The following is a 21,155-nucleotide window of genomic DNA, read 5'->3' on the forward strand; positions in this document are numbered from 1 at the left end:
CCCAACCCCAAAAAAATCCATCTCAACACTCACCATTCGTGGAATACTTTGTCGTCCAGTGACTATCCGCGGAAATCAGGGATGGGGAAGGTAGTCTTTACATTAAACGTTTCGCGTTAATCATAGTTTCTCACAAATTTAAAAAGCGCCATCTGCTGTTCCAATTAAACCCAGAAAATAGTTCTTTTTTTAAAACAAAACCTACCATACTGACACAGTGGGACAGTTGAGAAATATTAAAAGTATTATTATCAACATTGTCTCATTGTGGTTTCATTGAGTAGGGCTATTACATTGTTTTAACAACAGTGCGGGTTTTTTTTTAATACACTTCCTACTCGTCGACCTCTAGTCTAGATCACAGGAACTTGACACGATCTTGTGACCCAGAGACAAAAAAATAACCTCAATTATAGTGTCAGACCCCTAAATCGCTTATCATTCATAGGGATTTGAAAGGTTCCTCTCAACAAGAATGGCAAATTACGCCCAGGGTCTGACCCCTATAAGTAGATCACTTATTATGCGATCTAGGGGTCGGACCCTGGGCTAATTGTTTATTCTGGTGATGGGAACGTATCAAGTCCCTGTGCTATAAACCTAGTAAAATGCCATCTAGTATACAAGATACAAATGATAATGTTAGGTATCGATATTTATATGCTACATGTATACGTTATGGACCATGTGGGAAATTGTGCCAAATCCCTCAACATGTGTGCATGTGTTACCGTGGACTTCGATATCATATACATCCCAGGTGTTACTCAACAGATATAGCTTGCCAGAACGAAAACTGTCGAAACGAAAATAGATCTTATATACACTTAGTCATCATTCATTCCGATTCGGCATTTAATGTCCATACAGTCTCTATGGAAATCTTATATATAAATTATATGAAATTTTATACACATTCTGAGAAACGTTTATGTCCTTCATTAATTTTAATCTGTTCGATGACTGTATGTTTTAATGTTATGAATGACGGAAACCCTAAATTCCCCACTCGTCCAAATATCTTTTTAAGAAGAATTTTCTGTGAAAAATGCTACGGATGCTGAATAGCCTATCAGATTCCCCAATTACGCGCGAAGTGACGTCACACACTGCAAAACACATTTTCCAAAATGGCGTCATTGGATGCGAGAAGTGCTTCAGCGTATCTTGTGAAGTTTCAAAAAGATGCAATGTGGCAAAGTACTTCATGAAAGATGTCAAAGAAACGCACGGTGTCTACATGTTGATGGATAAGGTGAGAAATATATGTAGCTAGTACACAGAATGCTAGTAAACAAGGCCTGATGGGATTCATACAGCGATGATTCACCAATTCGCCTGACTGACTATTCTGGCCTTCTTCAATAGCTGTAAGCGCACATTTCATGACTCATTCATTCTCCGTACATACACGTTGTAGTTCAAGTGTTTATGTTTCAATAACAAAGAGAAGTGTCGATATGTCGTGCAACTATAGAGTTTGAACATTTTTGGACTATACGCTTTCCAAAATATTCGATTGTCATCGTCTGCTATCAAGTATGGATGAGATCAACGGAAATTCCCCTAGTACGATATCGCTATAGGTAAGAAAAGTATGCCTGTCGGTCACTGGCTTCCAACGTGTAAACATGGCCTAATTTAGATACATAGTAAAATCTCGTTGGTTAATGAATTGACCATCTCACTTGTATTGTAAGAAGCTGTCAATTAGTAACCAATTAAATATCCATGGTAACAGGACACTTAACTATAACATGCACAGTATTATATAATAGCCAGCTGACACTGACAAGGCCAATATTTATAAATCAAGAATAAAAAGTGTAAACAGCAAATTTTAAGTTCGAAAAATAATGGATTTAATCTATTAATCTATGCATTTTATAATGAAAAATAATGGATTTAATCTCTTAATTTATGCATTTAATAATAATTTTAAATCTATGAAGATTAATAAGAGACAATTTAGTCAACTCAACAAATAACGAAGTGTATATTGTACAGTTGTCAGAAGAAAAAAAATGTGTATTTATATTACAACACACAAAATTGTTGAATGTGACATGCACTCTTGACATGTTATCCTAATTATATATATATAAGTATAATGCACTCCAGGAATATGATTATCAACAAATTAGTAGCTACAAATAAGTCGTAACAGAAATCCTGAATGTGTAAATTTTTTCTGTTTATTTTAATTATAACTACATTTAGGTCTGAAGGTCAGATATCAAGGTCACATTGTACCCGGTAAAATGTAAATATAAATGGAATATTAGACAAAAATAAGTTTGTTTTTGTCTGTAAATATGTGAAATGATTGGGCGTGAAGCCATCCTGTTGAAATACTTGTCCCTTGAAATGTCTGTGAAATTCAAGTAAGATACCTTGAGTACATTGTATTTATATCGTGTCTAAAATTCTGAATTTAGTGCTATACACTCACTCTACAGTCTTTTTTCTGTCTATTATATATGCATTTTACAGTAACTAGAAATCTCTTTGATAATCAGCTTGATGTCTGTAAAGGATTTCTCATTTAGCCTGGTTTAAAAGGTTGATTAAGTTTAATTTCCAGGTCTGAAAATAGATTATTGCTTTTAAATCCAATGTGCAGTTTGAAAATGTGTGCTTTGATGTTACACTGCGCTGTAAAATGTTGAAGGCATGCATTTAGCTGACAAATCCTTTTAGTGAAGATTTCTTTATTGAGAAAAACCCAAAAAAATAATCTAGATTTCTAGAATTCCTGCTTTACCCAAAGGCCTTATGTAAGGGAATTTTCAATGCACATTTTAATCAGGAGCTGTAGAGTAAAATTTTAAAAGGAACCTGCATGGTTAAAGATTAATATCAGCAATTGGAATCTTCAAACACGGAGAAAATTTAAAGATCAAATTGAACTCGCAGTCAGCTTGACAGAGACAATACATAAATTTATAATGTAATTTTATGATACTTGAATTGTTACAAGTTATATAGGTCTAAAAAATAGGATCTTAGTAGCAGCACATCGTCTAAACAGATAGTACTATTTCAAAATTATTTTACATTATCTGTACCAGATATTTACAATAAAAAGGGTTAATCAAATTATAGCTTAACATTCCGCCATAGAAAAACTTTTATCAGGAACAATTGTAAGTATATCACTGCAATGTTTGACAATTTTCTATTCTCTTTGTACTTTTCCAATTTGGTGACCTAGCTCATTATAGTCTCCATTGTCATTGTTTTATTACTTACAGTGCATTATAGTCTCTGATCAGAATATTAGTACCATTGTCAGGAAAGTCTCGCGTCAAAAATATATATAATAAACAGGGAAAAATGATATGGCCTAACTAATGTGCAGTCATATTTCATTGTTTGAAAGGTTCAAGATAATTTTTGGAGTTATTTATCCCACAGAGTTTGCACTTGTCCTTATGCATTATCATTAAGTTTGGCCACAAAGATTCTTGAAAATTGGTCATTTTCTATAGAGCTGAAGTTCATGTTTAATATGACAAGTCTGCTCATTTGGTCTTTTCTCTCTGACATGATTGCATGATGTCCTATTATATGCATTTGAATACAGCAACAATGACATCCCATTCAGTCACCGAGCCAATGGAACATGGTAGGCTAGCATGATGTCCCATTCAGTCACCGACCAATGGAACATGGATATAGGCTAGCATTCATGATGTCCCATTCTGTCACGACCAATGGAACATGGATAAAGGCTAGCATGATGTCCCAATCAGTCGCCGACCAATGGAACATGGTAGGCTAGCATGATGTCCCATTCTGTCAAGGACCAATGGAACATGGTAGGCTAGCATGATGTCCCATTCTGTCACAGACCAACGGAACACGGCTAGGCTAGCATGATGTCCCATTCAGAATTTCTGTCACCGACCAATGGAACATTGGCAGGCTAGCATTTCTGTCACCGACCAACGGAACAAATGGTATAGGCTAGCATGATGTCCCATTCTGTCAAGGACCAATGGAACATGGTAGGCTAGCTAGCATGATGTCCCAATCAGTCACCGACCACTGGAACATGGTAGGCTAGAATGATGTCCCATTCTGTCACCGACCAATTCAATGGAACATGCGTGGTAGCCTGGTGTTTAGCCTCAGAATATGTAACAGTAGCACAATGTCCAATTCGGTCACATACCAATGGAACTAATACTGTATGAACTATGGACAATAAGTCATTCAACATTATTTACTGCCATATGCATGCATTTAATGCTTTTATATCAAGGGAAAAGCAGAATAACCAATTTTATGGACTTTGTGTTAATAGAGGTCAAATGCTAAGTGTTGTAATTCAATAGCTTTATATCTATAGAGGCCAAGGGTCCAGTTAGAAGATCAAACACAACTTGTGTGAGATACTCACTTTATATTTAAAGCATATTACTAATTATATAACCAAGAAAACTCCTTCAGTTTTGCTGTCACTCGTTTTTTTTTCAGCATTCTGTTTGATCATTTGTCTGTCGTGACATAATTATCACTGGAATGTGTAAAACAGTTGATGTTACGAGACACAGTTAATAATGAAACATTCAGTGTTGTAAGATGTTTTTACGATGAAGATGCTGCAATTTTATATGCCTTTGCAAAATTATATAATATTAAAAACACTAAAAGGACTCAGTTGATGATTTTTATTTCGGACAACACTGTGGCCATTAAAGCTGAAAAAAAGATAGCTCATGAGTCATATTCCATTCATGGTACGTGATGTCTTTTAGTCTGAAGTCTGATGACAATTTTGCTTGATGTGTACCTACATAAGATGCATCATACAACTGTAGGTATAATATACAAATGTATATACAAACTACAGTCAAGACCACTTAAGGGAGACACACTAAATGGTCTAATAAGCATGTGGTCTTTATAGACAGGTCAAAATTTTTGTGCCAATCAGCTGATTTGGAACCGCCACAAAGTTACTTGATACTGTATTTATAGTGCTTCATATTCGCAGGGTCATTATTTCACATTTTCTTTATTTTGTTGTATAAATATCATTTTCAGTCATATCTATTCTTGGTTGCTTTGCAATGCATTCTTTTATATGATTTTCTTGTGTAAATCCGTTTTGGAATGATATGGGTATAAAGCTTGTCAGAGTATGTTAAAATGTCGCTATGTGTAAACACCTGTAGCGGAACTTGTGATAAATATTTTGCTGGTGTTTCAAATTCGCAGATTTTAGTGAAAATGGGCATAAAGTGAAAATGCAATGCTCACGAAATTATCCAATATACAGTATGTTTATATGTGTGTGTAATCATATGTTCAGTACAGGTGTAAATTATAATGTAATATCAGTTTCAAATTTTATATAAGTTTTAAATCTTTATCGAACAGAATGGAAACATTTAAAAAATAAACAGCAATGTTAAGAGTTATAGCCTTTAAACTTTAAGGATAAGTTTCTAAGATGAACAATAGCAAGGTGAACAATCTCAATGTTTTGTACAACAAGTACCAAACCTATTGGAAAAAACAAACGACAAAAAAGTTTGCTTCCTGTTCTTCCTTAAATATTCGCAAGGTGTGAAAGCGTGTGCTGGCTCATCTTGGCGATGTGATCTTGATTAAATGTAATTTCTACCTTGGATAATTAGTAAAGAAATAATTGAACTTCCATTGAACGGTCAGTGGCATCAATATGTTCCTCAAAGGCCTTCTTATAATGACTGCTATAATGGCCATGGTCATTCAACTACGATGGGAAAAAAACGAGCTAATATTACAAAAATCATAAAGAAATCATGGTCAAACTCCTGCATTCAATCGCAGAGACCGGTGTTTTTACATAGATTCTGAGGACCAAACCGACAGGCTGTTTGTCACGTTGTGTAGGTGATTATATATGTGTCAATATGTAGTTACAAATGGTTGTTATAGACAGGGGGTCGTTAAAAACAAGTAGAGCAGGTTTACAACTGTATAAGCATAAAATTACAAACTGAAATGTCTAATTTCCAGGCCGGTGTAGGAGAAAGTGATTTTAGTATAAAAATTACAAGCTGTATTCTGAGGTTCTTAATATACATGGTAACGCCCTGATGTTAGTATAAAGATATAAACTGTATCCAATTCATAGGTTCCTGTGGGAGGGATTGATTTTAGTCTGCCAAACTTACACTAAGTTATGACTTCCTATGTAGTTTTTAAGATATATATTAGGATACCTGGGCCGGTATAACATATGAATATTGAGCTATTGCTGAACTATAGTGATGCAATACAGGAACGGCTCACTCGCTCTTGTTGGCGGCTCTCCATATAGAATGAGAGAAGATTAAAATGTGATATTTGGTCTCAAAATAGCTTATCAAGATGAGGGGAACTTTGAAGGTGAAGTTTGTTGGCAATTTGATGCTGAGCAAAGTAGAGATTCAGGATTCAGGATGTAGTCTATAAATAGCTAGCACCTGGATACAAGGTGATGTTATGTTATGACAGTGATTTGTCTGGATTTGATGAAGAAGATAATCAGTACATGAAGTTGAAACCCAAAGATTTTAAGAAACTATATGTTCCGCCTGATTTAACATCAAATAATGAACTTTTCTTCCCTTCATTCCAATCCATATAACTGATCAACCACAGACACCTAGCCACCTATCTTTATATGAATGCCACAGGCCTCCACTAAGTTAAGAATATTTTAGGATATTAATACCGTACATGTTGAAATGTAGAGGTGTAGTTTTCCTTTGCAATGGGGAGGATATAGATTGAAATCATACACTAGGGAATTCAACTTTTCCATTAATTTCACTTAGTGTACAATATATCTGTGACATTTTCATTATGAATAGTCTGGAGAATGTGTTTGAACCTTTTAAATATAGATGTTGAAGATTGAATACAAATGTACTTCTGTAGTACTTGTTGATAATGAGGGAAACAGGAGGCACAAAAGTGCAGGATGTGTCACCTGTACCGAGTTCTCTTCCTCTTGTCCTAATGATATATCTAGTTCTAGTTTCTACACTACAGTTATTATGAATGGTGCGAAGTCATCTTCATAATGACATTGTATGTATGACAACTTCATAACAAATCTGATGTCCTTGAAAGTGGAAATGTTCTTACCTTATATTAAACAAATTCAGCAAGATGGCTGTGCAGACATTTGTAGGGCTTTTTTGTGCCGATAGTGGTTATTCATATTTGAAATTATTTCATATTCAAGCCAAGTTCTCCAAATTTGCAATTTACTCCTGAAAATTTCCTTCCCAAATAACAGATTTTCTTCACATTGATGCAAGAGAGTGTTTCTAATTGACAATTGAAATATCCTATGTTTACTGCTTGTTTACCTGTTTATACTCTGTTCACCTGGGTATACCTGTATTCACTGTAAATGGGCCACGGCAGCTCAGTTGATTATAATTATGAAGCACTGGTTTAGTAACCTCAGGTGAAAGTCCGAGGTGTGTGGTTCGACGCTCCCTACCCATGTTGATTTGTGTTTTTCAGAAAGCTGAGAAACAGGCTAGTCTGTGCTTTCGTTGTTGTGTCCTTGGCCAATTAAGACACTTACCCTAAAAGCCTAATTGTTTCACATGGCATGTGATGACAGGCCTTCCAGATGTTGTTCATTGAGGTAGTCACCAACTACTACAATGAGACCCTGCCTCAAAATAACCCTGGCTGTTCTTAGGACAATAAACCCAGCAATCAAACCAACAGAGTATTCACTGTACAACCAGACATGTACATTTAACCCAACTGTAAAGCCTACCTTAAGCTTTCAATTTCAACAAATTTTATTTTAATTAGAAAAAGAATTAAAAGAAACAGGCATATAGCCTACATATCAAGTTTTCTCCTAAGGTTGATACATCACAAGGTGTTGATAAAGATAATATATTTTCATAATTTTCTGTTTGACTTCGATAAGGAATACCTAATATGTCTGTTGATTTGACAAATGCATCACTGTACATGCATATATATATAGTGTCATAAAGAAAGAGTTTTGATAGAGATCATAAGAGATGTTGACTGCTTTTCATGGGTTATGTATACCATTTGTGCTACATTTGATACAACTTATTATTATGCAACTTGTTTTATAGAGCTACAAAGATATATAGCAAATGTCATACATAATTCAAATTCCTCCTGTTGATTGTTTTCCTTGAATGATGATTAATCCATTATCCTCTCCAATGGGTGTATTGTTCTAGTTAATCAGTAAATTCCCTGTGAGATATGTGTATTATGGCTAAAGCATGCTGGTACTGAAGGTGCCAATGAGTGGAGAATTTCTACATTCCCTCCTACTAGGAAATTCTTGTTCTAAATGCCAAACGAAAGTCCTGTTAGGTGCTCAAGTCTGTTCGTACAGAACTTGAAAAGTGCTTGAATTTCATATCAGTGCTGAATGAAAAGCCCTGGGATTTTCAAGTTTTCTTAAAAGTCCTTGAAAAGTTCTTGGATTTTTAGCCCACCATCATCAGATGGTGGGCTATTCAAATCGCCCTGCGTCCGTGGTCCGTCGTCCGTCCGTCCGTCCGTCCCTCCCTCCGTCCGTCCGTCCGTCCGGCCGTCCGTCCGTCCGTCCGTCCGTAAACAATTCTTGTTATCGCTAATCCTCAGAAAGTACTGAAGGGATATTTCTCAAATTTCATATGTAGGTTCCCCTTGGTGCCTAGTTATGCATATTGCATTTTGGGACCGATCGGAAAACAACATGGCCGACAGGCAGCCATCTTGGATTTTGACCATTGAAGTTTGTTATCGCTATTTCTGAGAAAGTACTGAAGGGATCTTTCTCAAATTTCATATGTAGATTCCCCTTGGTGCCTAGTTATGCATATTGCATTTTGGGACCGATCGGAAAACAACATGGCCGACAGGCAGCCATCTTGGATTTTGACCATTGAAGTTTATTATCGCCATTTCTGAGAAAGTACTGAAGGGATCTTTCTCAAATTTCATATGTGGGTTTCCCTTGGTGCTTAGTTATGCATATTGCATTTTGGGACCGATCGGAAAACAACATGGCCGACAGGCAGCCATCTTGGATTTTGACCATTGAAGTTTGTTATCGCTATTTCTGAGAAAGTACTGAAGGGATCTTTCTCAAATTTCATATGTAGGTTCCCCTTGGTGCCTTGTTATGCATATTGCATTTTGGGACCGATCGGAAAACAACCTAGCCGACAGGCAGCCATCTTGGATTTTGACAATTGAAGTTTGTTATCGCTATTTCTGAGAAAGTACAGAAGGGATCTTTCTCAAATTTCATATGTAGGTTCCCCTTGGTGCCTAGTTATGCATATTGTATTTTGAGACCAATCAGAAAACAACATGGCCGACAGGCAGCCATCTTGGATTTTGACAATTGAAGTATGTTATCGCTATTTCTGAAAAAGTACTGAAGGGATCATTCTCAAATTTCATATGTAGGTTTCCCTTGGTGCCTAGTTATGCATATTGCATTTTGAGACCAATCAGAAAACAACATGGCCGACAGGCAGTCATCTTGGATTTTGACAATTGAAGTTTGTTATCGCTAATTCTCAGAAAGCACTGAAGGGATATTCCTGAAATTTCATATGTAGGTTCCCCTTCGTGCCTAGTTATGCATATTGCATTTTGAGACCAATCGGAAAACAACATGGCCGACAGGCAGCCATCTTGGATTTTGACAATTGAAGTTTGTTAACGCTATTTCTCAGAAAGTACTGAAGGAATCTTTCTCAAATTCCATATATAGGTTCCCCTTGGTGCCTAAATCTTAAATTTTATATATAGGTTTCCCTTGTTTGAAAAGTACTAGAGGTTTCTTCTGAATTTACACAGATTAGTAAGACTTAGAAGAAGAGAAAAGTAGAGAAAAGATCAATCTGACATGGAACCTATGAAGAACATTCAATGGTGGGCGCCAAGATCCCTCTGGGATCTCTTGTTATATTTTGTCCTTGAGTTTCACTGAGAGAGCTTGGTTGTTTTCATGTGGTTACAAATTAAAGTTAAGAAAAAATCAAGAAAATTATTATTATTATATACCTGATTATTTATTACAAGTGCAGTTTTTGAGCACTTAACTTACACAACAGAATTAGAATGGAGATGTTCTTTTGTTATTTTAATCAAGTTAGAAATTAAAAAAAAATACCCTGATTCCCTACAGGTTAAGACTAAAATGCATCTGGAAAATTGAGGAAAAGTACTTGAAAAGTGCTTGAATTAAATTTTTATAAAAATCTGTACAGATATGATTTTGTAAGGAGTATGTAAAATGACGTTTGGTCCAGGTTTAGTTTTATTAATAAGAATGTTATGCAGGTAATTACAACTAATTAATAATATCTGCACATGTAGAGACAATTTAATTTGTGCATCTGACCAAATTTTGTACATTAATCAATAGTTACTTACTTTACATTAAAGTACGGTATTCAAACCATCTTTTTGCAAAGTAATTTTCACAAGGTAATTGGGGCTCATTTAAGATATGTGGAAAATGTTCTTAGCTTGGATTATGGAGTTTTGATATGATGAGATTACGTAGGCGAAGTGAACAGGTTGTAATGTACATCACTTTCCCCTGTGGAGTGTATATATATGTGTTTGCATGTTGGCTAAGGTGGGCGGGAGGCACACACTTACCAGAATTTCATTCACAACTATGTACACTACTGTACCAATTCTGGGCTGCTGGCCGAGAGGCTGAGTATTCATTGGGGGAGTATTTATTTAAAGGTATTGCGTAGTTGGGTGCAGTGTGTGCTTTCTGACTGGAAATAGCATCAGCCTTCTCTGTATGGTAAACTTATGAACACTGGCGGGGAAGGTGAGTCTCTATTCTGTGTAGTGTTAATTCAATATATTTACTGGTAGCAGAGTTAGTGAGGGTTATAATGTTGATGTATCCGATTCATTAGTACAGGGAAAAGGGGCTAAATAATTTAAAGTTTAATTTTAAATATGATGGTGGTATCAATCACATCATACTCTTAAGTGTCACCACTAGATGCATTAAGGTTTGACTGTAGCCTGTTCAATTTGGAGTCCTCTTTTCCTGTACTTATATGGATGGGTGCACTTATTAGGTTGAATATGGTATGGTACAAAAAATGTATTTATGACAGAATTGTAGAACAGGTGATTTATGTGATCAAACAATGCTCATTATTATTGTTTATCAACCTGTTACACATTTATGGTACCATATAATACATGTGGGCCTCTACCTTTATATGGGGAACACTCTATTGTAAGTCTTTAAAACCCTAGCTATTTACATTATTTGTATGTCTACTTGGTGTGTACATGTACATCCTGGTGTACATGTATTGTGAGAATCCCGATGTTACACGAAGATTCATGATATATTGAATTTGAATGCTAAATTTTTTGTAATTCTAGCATGGAGCATATTGATAATTCATTGACTGAAGTAGAATACAACACATACAGTCAAAAATGAATAATATAATGAGACTGATTTAATAAGTATGCTATTATGTCCGTCTCTACTTCCATATTCACATGGATGCTCTTCACAGCTTGTAATTGATATAGCTGTTTTTTTTAATATGATACAAATAATTACTTGTTTAGGAGAAGTCCTGATACTGATCCTGTTAGTCATATGTGATCGCTTGATTCAGTTTAGAGTTATTATCAAATGTCAAAGTGTGACAGATGTATTTTATTTGTGCTATACCCAGCAGTTAGTGAACTTTGCTCTTTTATTATACAATTGATTACGTACGTCAGGGTGAACCGATCAAGATACAAACCTGGGAACATCTGGACTAGAGTCAACTTTAACATCCTAGTTTAAACAGCTGTACGTGCAACTATACAGTTGTATGAAGTGCAAAACACTGATGAAAAGTGACCCAGTAACTTGCTTATTAAATTGATATATAGAGGTGAAATGTTCATCTATTGTCAACATTTATGTGAACAATTTCACAAAGATGTGAAGTTATTTCTTTAATTTTATTGATAAATATTTTCCTTGTCATTGTTACAAGTCTTGTTACATTTATATTAATATCTGTGATATTTGAGTTATCTCCCTTGTAAGGTCTACAGACAAACTGTAATATGGTTTATATTTAGTGTCCATTAATAATGACATATGTGTATGTATTGGTCCCTGAAGATTTGAAGTCCCTAATTTGTAGCTTATATATAGTTAATTTGTGGTTTTAACCAGTCATGTTGACGTCAATATATTGATTATAAATTGTTGCAACACTTCCGCTGCTGAAGTTCTCTACTACTTTATAATGTAGTACTACAATGTGTCTATAGGATATCATATTTTATATTTACAACACTGATGCTGGAAAATATACATTTATTGGGATGGTATATTAGCTCACAGATCTCAAGAGACATTTCTGTGGCCGGTCTGTGTTACTTCAGCTGTATTGAAGGTGTTGATAGATATTTTATATTTGAGTACAGGCCGTAAATTTACATTATAGCAATGAGCAGTGAGCTATGTGGCTATCTATCTCGTGATCAGCTGGAGGATGGTGAAATTACATCGTAATTGAAGTCATACAGAATATTTCACGTTAGATTACAAACATAATGGTATCGATTTTACAGCTTTTCAATTTCTATTCCCAATATGAATATTCTAGAATAGTATAAGACACATCAATGTCGTGACACAAATGAGTTCAATTTTCTTCATTTTATGTTGTTACCTTTGTACTCAGTTGAGTTGTTGGAAAAATTGTAATATTGAAAATTAAGTCTGATGTCTGATAGAGAATTGAATCATTGATGATTACATGATGTCTGTACTAGTAATGGAGTACGTGATATAGCTATATGTGTGCTTGATTGAATATTTTGCTAGTGAGATCATGAGATGTGGATCTGATGCAGTTGTCCGGTATTCACAGGCATGCAGGCTAAATCAACATTGATTGTCATTTCAAATACAACCTAGTGTGGCACAAATTACTGTGAGTGGTTTCGGGCCGCAGAGATTGTCCAGTCCCAAAAGTAATAATTTTAGTTCTATTACCAGCGTTAACGTCTGGGACATGCTGTAGTGCTGGACAGCTATATATGGCCAGGTAACAGTTATTTTTTGTCGCTTTGATATATGTGACTTGAAAGTACATTGCTGTGTACGTGCATGTGTAATCCACATTTGATAAAATTCACCCATACAATTGTTTAATTTTTGTGAAATGCAAGAACAGAGCTCTGAATCAGGGAATCAACAAATAAGTCCATACATTTGAAAGGCAACATAATCTACTGGATGATTCAGAGCTATCACAATTCTATAAGGGAGCGTGTTTTGTATGGGAAATTAACATAAATATTTACTGAAAATCCAAATATAAATCCAAATATAAATCCAACATAATCATTCTAAAGACATGTTCTGACTGATTCAGTAATACCACAAAATTGTATTTTAACAAATGTATTATTATATAATTATTTTCTAGGTTTGAAATTTAAGGGGAAATATAGTGCATGTATATAATATTTTGATGGGGATTTATCAGTTGCAATTAAATGATTCAAAAATTTTGATTTTAATATGAATTATTTTTTTTTTTTTTAACTAAATCATTATACAATAAATGTACAAAAATCTCAAATTAACTTTTTGATGTTGTAATTTCCCATACTGTAACTAGTGTATATTGCATGTTGCAGTTATCTCCCCTTCTCTAAGCATCAATATTGGCAAACTTCAGATTTGGGTAGGAGCCAGGGACGTTAGGGGTGATGTCACTGACAGATTGGAGAGGGGGGTACACCAATTAATGCTTTTATAAGATATCTCCTTAAGTTTGTAGTTGTTGGGATCCCATCCCAGTGTGTTGGGTGACTCACATCCTATCCTATACATATTTTGTATACCTACATACATTTATGGTATACGTAATTTAATTAGTGGAGAAATACTCATGCTATTATGATGGTAACATCTTCATGATTCTACTGGAATAAAATAAAAAGATCTTTGTTAAAATAATGGTAACTACTTGACAATTAAGTTATAAACATGCAATATAAATGTAACCCTAGGAAAATTACTGGTTGATCCTGAGGATGAGAGGAAAAGTTCCTCTGAGAAGTCAAAAAGCATTTTCTGTCTCAGTTTTGCATCCATTTGATAACTTGACTGCATATTACTTTGTACAGGATCGTTCATATGATATTAACAACATAATTTAGAAGAAAAAAAAAGATATTTCTTTAATCAGGGTGGTCGGGTGGCACATTGGTCTTGTCTTGTCTTTCACCTAAAAGGCCAAGGTTCGATTCCCTGATCGGACGAAAAAAGGTATGATCATCTGCCGGACCACTTGGGTTTTCTCTGGGTACTCTGGTTTCCTCCAGCAGTAAGACCCTTCATGCACTTCCATCCAGGCCAACAGAAGTAAATGCAATGAATAAAGTTTTCAGTAATTGTAATTCATTGTTTGATTATATTCTGTCATGTTGAATTATAATAATCTGTATACTAGCTGTTTCAAATTTTCAACATGCTATTCCAAAGAGCTTTTTAATTAAAGGATTTCATTGCTTTAAATCGTATATCCGAGGCTGGTAAGTACATTTTTGTATACCTTTAATGATTCAATGTACCTTTTCAAATGCATACGATTATCATGGTACAGCAGTCTACAAACCACAATTGGAACTTGAGCAAGTCTATAGTGTGTATGAGCCTTTAATGTATCATTCCGACTGTGGTTTCAACAGTGACTAGACAGTATCTCTGATTGTAAACAGTCTTTGTGGGAGGTTATTAGTGGTTTTCACCTCAGAAACAGGTGCATTGTGGGAGGTTCTGGGTCAACACATATTACATAGCTACCAGAGTATGTCAGAGATACACCTGCTGGTATACAGGTTGTTATGGTAATATTATGAGATCCCTGAAGATCGGATTACAGGGTAAGGACCATACAGTACATACAGGTCCCCTCTCATCTTACCTATTGTTGTAAGTCACTCCTAGGTATGATCTAAGTGAAGAAGAATTTTTTTCATCTCTTAAGAAAAGTGATAAATACCTGAGTTGGAAAGAAACCAATATTACCCCTTATATTAAATCATGAAGCTACCGTATTGTGCAATGTACACGATCATCTGGTGACTGGTTTAAATGCACCCATTCAGGAAGCTAGCATATTAGTACTGTACTGCATGTATTAATATACTATGTGATGGAATATGTGTTCAAAGATGTTAGATGGTAAGTGTTTTTCAATTTCATGACATTATCTTACTTAGTTCAGCGAAAATGCCTCAGTGTAACTATAAGACTGAAAATTGAACTGGATTTCAGAGATTAGAAGGTGGTTTAATTATCTTTTACTAACCGTCTAATTACCTGTACAACCATCAGATAACACTTCCTGCATTAATTTCTCACTGATGCATATTGTACCTCATGTTCAAGAAAAGAATATTTTACCAAATAATATCATGGACCTGTGTATTGCTGACACATAGACAAGTATCCCTAACTAGGCCTCTGAATGAGATGTAAAGAATTCAAGGTGTTATATACAACAAATCTATGTTAATTTAATTTGCTTGAACAGAATTCAAAATCCAAATGGAATTCTACATTTCATGCCATTTGTCAATATGCTTCAGACTTTACGAATTCCAATGGAATTCAAGTTTTCCCGATTTGAACATTTGAAAATTACCAGGTTCCATGTACATTTGCAGGGATTTCAAAAAAATCTCACCACTGGTTTTTTTCTAGTTGGGAAGTGAACTTGATTTAGGCCATTTTGTATAGACAAAACGTCTGTATCTATATTATGTGATTCCAAATAATTAAATACCGTCCCTTTAGAGTAACGGGCCAGCAAATTGTTTCAACCAATGTATGTTACTAGTCTAATGGTCAATTCCAATGATGCCTTTCATGTACACAGCTCAATATATCTAATTAGAAGCAGTTAGATTGTAAAATTACTGCTATCACACACGTAAAACAAGATGCCATGCAGCATTTTAAAACTGATGGATTTGAATGATGTTAAGTTGTATTGATTGTGTGAGGGTATATGTGTTATACAAGCGATCTGTATATATATATACAGATCGATACACTCGATCTCTATCGATTATCCTACAGTTGACAGGACTTCTACCAAATACAGTGATTTTATTTGAACATGTTTTTATTGCCTAATTAAATTAAAATGACAAAAAGGGATTAGGCACAATTTCTTACAACTTAGTTAGCCTTCTACTAACTTATAAATACATTTAACTTACATCATGGCTGTCTTTAACGTGTACATTTATCGAGATTCTTTTTTTCAAAGGTTACACTCATTAAACTGTAGTATAATGTTTAATATTGAAGATTTGTGTTATGATGATTATGTGGGATTATAGGTTTTTTTAATCAGACAAATTAAGAATTCAGGAATATATGGAAATAGGTTTGGAATTAAACAAAATTAAGAATTTGAATCAAACAAAATTAAAAATTATGATTATGAAAGAAGAAAAATGGTGTCTTGATCAGCCTTAATGGAAAGTCCTTAAGATCTATGCATACATTTATCAATGCTACTTCTGATATACCCATGAGAGGCCACAGTGGCTGAGTGGTTAAGGTGTCCAAACAATTTATCACTTCGCCCTCCTGGTACTGACCGTTGGTGGGTTTTTTTCTGGGTACTCCAGCTTTCCCCCACCTCCAAAACCAGGCACATCCTTAAAAGACCCTGGTTGTTGATAGGACGTTAGATAAAATAACCTAACATTATCATATACATCATATATGTACCCTGAAGAAGGAGTGTTAACATTAGACCAGTGTTGGATATGTCTTACCTGGGGACAATACAAATGACATCGAGTGATTTGTGTGTAACTTTAAATAAGATAAGATTTTCTTTTTTTTTTCAGTATCCACTCATCACAATTTAACATCGTATCCAGTATCTTGAAATCACAATTCAATATCATATTCAGTGTCGACACATCACAATTCAATATCATATTCAGTATCTATAACTTATCACAATTCGATAGCATATTCAGTATCCACACATCATAATTCAACATGAGATTTATTTTGATATTTTTCAGATGGATACATTGATGAGCTGTATGTGTGTTCTGAGAAGTAAAACGTAAGGAGTAAGTATTTCTAATACTGATCATTTAAAAATAAATATAAAGGAGAGATATTTTTTGATAGTTTTGCAAAGGTTGTCTCCCTTATTACTGAAACCCATTAAGAAGAAAAAGGAAACATTTGAATAAAAAACAGTGGTTGCATTGATAAAGTGTTAGTAAATGGTTTCTAGTCTGGTCTGTGGAGGACAATAGGCTTAGCTGAGTGTACTTTTAACAGGCGCCACGAAGTGCTTAATTTCGTGAAGTAGGTATTTCCTGTACGTCTGATGGATGAATGAACAATCTCACGTACACGTATAGCCGGTGCATTAGATTCATCCTCAAATTATGTCTCCGTTACATTGTAAATGTGTGTGTTAATTTGGGTGAATCTGAAATTTTAATTACCAATATCATGTTGTTATAAGAATGTCGTATGTCGGATAAAGCTGCCTGTTGGGATCAGTTTAGCCGAATCGAAGTGCTTTCCCGCAATAGGTAATCATTTTATTTGCAGCAAATGTTTGATGAAGGGATGAGGATGTAATTAGTGACGTTAACATTCTGAATAAATGCTGAAATAATTTGTGTAAATCAGAAGTCCCGAGTCTATATAAAATCAGAGCAATTCGCAACACTGATGGACCAAAACTGAATGATACAATATTTGATAAATTTTTAGTCTGGTGCGTAATTATAAGGTACAAGTAGTCAATATAAAAATGATATACAAACTTCACTAAATTGTGTATATATATATTGCTTTTTCTAAATTTAGATTTCAATTGATAGATTAATGTGGCTGGTGTTTAATGATAGATTTATTTTGTTATTTTTTGTATTTTCAGAAACAAGAATGGGACATGTTCAGTCCAAAAAGAAAAAAACCAAAAAAGTCAGTGATGTAAATTACAGTACACAGGGAACGCTTACAGGAGATGTGGATTCTCTACGTCAAATTAAGTTCAATCGCATGTCAGCGGACATAGAGCGTCTCTCCCTCAGTAGTGGCTATCACTCCCGCGATTCTTTGTTGGGGCCAGACTTCAAACAAAAAACCATGTCGTTAAATCGAAATAACAATGTCTCAAAGGACTTGAATCTCATGAAAGATTCATTCAGCTATGAAAGACTAAATGTGGATGATCATCCAGCATTAACGAAATTACAAAATGAACAAAATAGACGTTTAGAAAAAATGGAAGAACGGATGTCACAAATTCGTATTCATGCTATGCAAGAAGCAGAACGTAGAAAGTATGCTCATTTATTTAAGGCAAAAAAGAAAGAAAGTCCCACACGAGAACTGTTATGTAAGGCGAAGGATAAATTGAAACTAAGTACCTGTGATACCTCCTTGGATATTACTTCTAAAAACACCTCCCTTAATGAAGAGGTGGACAAAGGGGAGATAATCCCTGTGACTGTAGCCACAGAGACTCAAATTGTTGATGGAGAAGAGATTGATCCACCAAACTATTTACAGAATCTCCCTGCACTAGGTGCTGTCAATCTAAGTAAGTATCCAAAAAGTAGAGTGTATTCTTGAACAAAAATATATAGCCATCCTAGCTGTTTCATCTATTGCTCAATTTGCTGTGTGTAAACTTTTACTTTCAAGTCACTACTCCTTAAGCCAAAGTTTATTTCAACTTAATTTGGTGTGAAACAACATTTAGGGAGGGCAATCATATAATTTATATCAATGAAAACGCAACTCCTCCTTAATTCTTTAATGGTTTATAACCAAATTTGGTCTGAAACGTTGTAGGGGAGAGCAATTGTAATTTATGTAAATGAAACAGGTTTGGCCCCTTGGGATGGAGGGCACGTTTTTGCAGTAAGTCTTTGTCAGACGACCATTTAGGCCGATGAGCCTCTGGTAATGCTAGATGAATTTAATAAAAATGTTCCTGTTAATGTTCTACATAATGTTGTGTAAGTGATGCACATTCTGTGAAAACAGTATTATTATTTACATGAATCAGCCATTTGGTTTAACAAATTATACGTTTCGCATTGGCATTTAAATTGTATTTTTGTGTATAGCTAACATCATCATCGTACATTAAATATGGGTTTTTTTCTCTTTTTTTCAGATGACCCCAAATCAATATTTTTCCTGCCCTTTTTATTTCCAATTTTCATCTTCATGATCCTTGTACGGAGCGTTTCACAATCTGATGTTTGGCAGAGAACTGGCCACACACCTACAAGACAGAAGAAGAGGAATTAGAATACTCAGAATATATATTATACTCATATTGTGCAGTCCCATAGTTCATCGGCATATACTCAAGGTCGTCACCCAAGGTCGTCACTCAAGGTTATTACTAAAGTTCATTATTCAAGGTCATCACTCAATCCAGGATCATCACCAAGGCCAATGTCACCAATCAAGGTCATCAATATCCCTAAACATCTCCAATCCATGTGATTATTAAGTCATTCTTGATTATTTTAAATTGCACGAAAGAAGTCATCAGAGTGTACCTATCCACCTCTGTTGAAGGTCATATTTTGTGTGAAGGTCATCAGTCAGATTTAACTCTGACAGGTCATCAGAAAGTGATCTCTTATTTTCTACAATTATGCAAGCAGTCATTGATTTTACAGATCTAGAAGATCTCTTTTGGTAGCATAAACTGACCCAAATATGGTCATAACTGTCCCTTTAGAATCTATTATTGGTGCCAGCTAAATAATTTACATAACTAATCTTGCTAGGGTGATTTGTTTCCTTTTTCCCCTTTCTTCAAAATCATATATATATCCACTATTCAGAATAATCATTGTGATGATTTGTACCCTGTATGCGCATTTATGTCACCAACAATTTCATTTTTCTGTTCACTAGCTAGATACAAAATATTTATCCTGAAATTTACATGCTGCCAAACCTGCATTTTATTTCAAACCAAATCTGTTAAAAATGTTTTTAGATAATTAGACTAATGGTGAATGTTGTTTCTATATTTATACTTCCATTTGAAATGGAGTGTTCATTTCTTAATTTCTATTTTCAAATACTCTCTTTTTCGCAACGCATTTGACATCAAATTCATTAAGTGTTTAATTTATGATTTGATCAATTTTATTGTCCCCCTTTTCTACCTGCTCACCCACAATACCCCAAACTCAAAATATCTTACTGTGATTTTCCTGACATAAAATATATCTTTTTTTTTTCTTAAACAACATACTTTCTTGTATCAAGAGTTTACATTAATTGATTTCTGTGTTTATTGTTTTTGATTTACTTCCTACATTTTATATGTTACTGAAATGTCTTAAGTTTTGGCAGGTAAATCATTGATATACCTGTATTTGTTTTCTTTTAGCAAGAAAACATCAAATATTTTACCTACATGTACCTACCCCACACCTTCTAGCCAGGGGAAACCAATATATATTTAATGCTGGCTCAAACTTCAAAGTTTCAAATTGTCACTTAGACCTTTAACAACATTTTTGAGCAAATACAGAACTTGTGGCAAATCTACATATTCTTGTGTTACAGAATATACAAATTCATATTCATCAAGACTTTGGGCTTTCAGCTCTACCCAAATGCTTCATTTGATATTAAATAATCATAAATTATTGCAAATCAGATATAGAAGGAATGTCTCCGACTATACATTTTCCTAAAAATCAATGTGTTTTTTGGGGTTTTTTATTTAAATTAATTAAATCAAACTATAACCGTAAATCATATAGACTGTATTATTTTGAAGTTTGAAGTTCAATATATCTACGTATATACATAAACTCTCTTTTTAAGAGTTTGCTAATAAGGTAGTGAAGTGTCAGCTTTTATTAAAAAGTTCGGTAACTTCAATAACTGTTGCAGAACATACCTTCTATTACAGGACGTTTTATGTTTGATAGTTACAATGTACTATAAGAATACGTACACGGGATTACGTATAAATATAGTATTGCTGTGTATTTCAATCATGTGATATCAATACAAACTGTTATTTCTTTGAAATAAGAATAATTGA

At 34.5% G+C, this 21,155-nt stretch overlaps 1 protein-coding gene across 4 annotated transcripts; it reads left to right on the forward strand.

Annotated features, from left to right (window-relative positions):
• Window positions 1–1,113: 1,113 nt before the first annotated feature.
• On the forward strand, window positions 1,114–20,468 carry LOC117344544. 4 transcript variants are annotated; one of them, XM_033907319.1, is made up of 4 exons: window positions 1,114–1,586; window positions 17,119–17,169; window positions 17,997–18,665; window positions 19,248–20,468. In XM_033907319.1, the coding sequence occupies exons 3-4, from the start codon at window positions 18,005–18,007 to the stop codon at window positions 19,382–19,384; spliced, it is 798 nt and encodes a 265-aa protein (XP_033763210.1). In that variant the 5' UTR covers window positions 1,114–1,586; window positions 17,119–17,169; window positions 17,997–18,004; the 3' UTR covers window positions 19,385–20,468. The 4 variants fall into 4 exon arrangements, with proteins under 4 accessions (XP_033763210.1, XP_033763208.1, XP_033763211.1 ...); XM_033907317.1 differs by having other exon boundaries at window positions 1,126–1,255; XM_033907320.1 differs by lacking the exon at window positions 1,114–1,586 and adding an exon at window positions 14,880–14,949.
• Window positions 20,469–21,155: the final 687 nt, after the last annotated feature.

The sequence above is a fragment of the Pecten maximus genome, chromosome 16 (genome assembly GCF_902652985.1).
Source record: "Pecten maximus chromosome 16, xPecMax1.1, whole genome shotgun sequence".
Taxonomy (NCBI): Eukaryota; Metazoa; Mollusca; class Bivalvia; order Pectinida; family Pectinidae; genus Pecten; species Pecten maximus.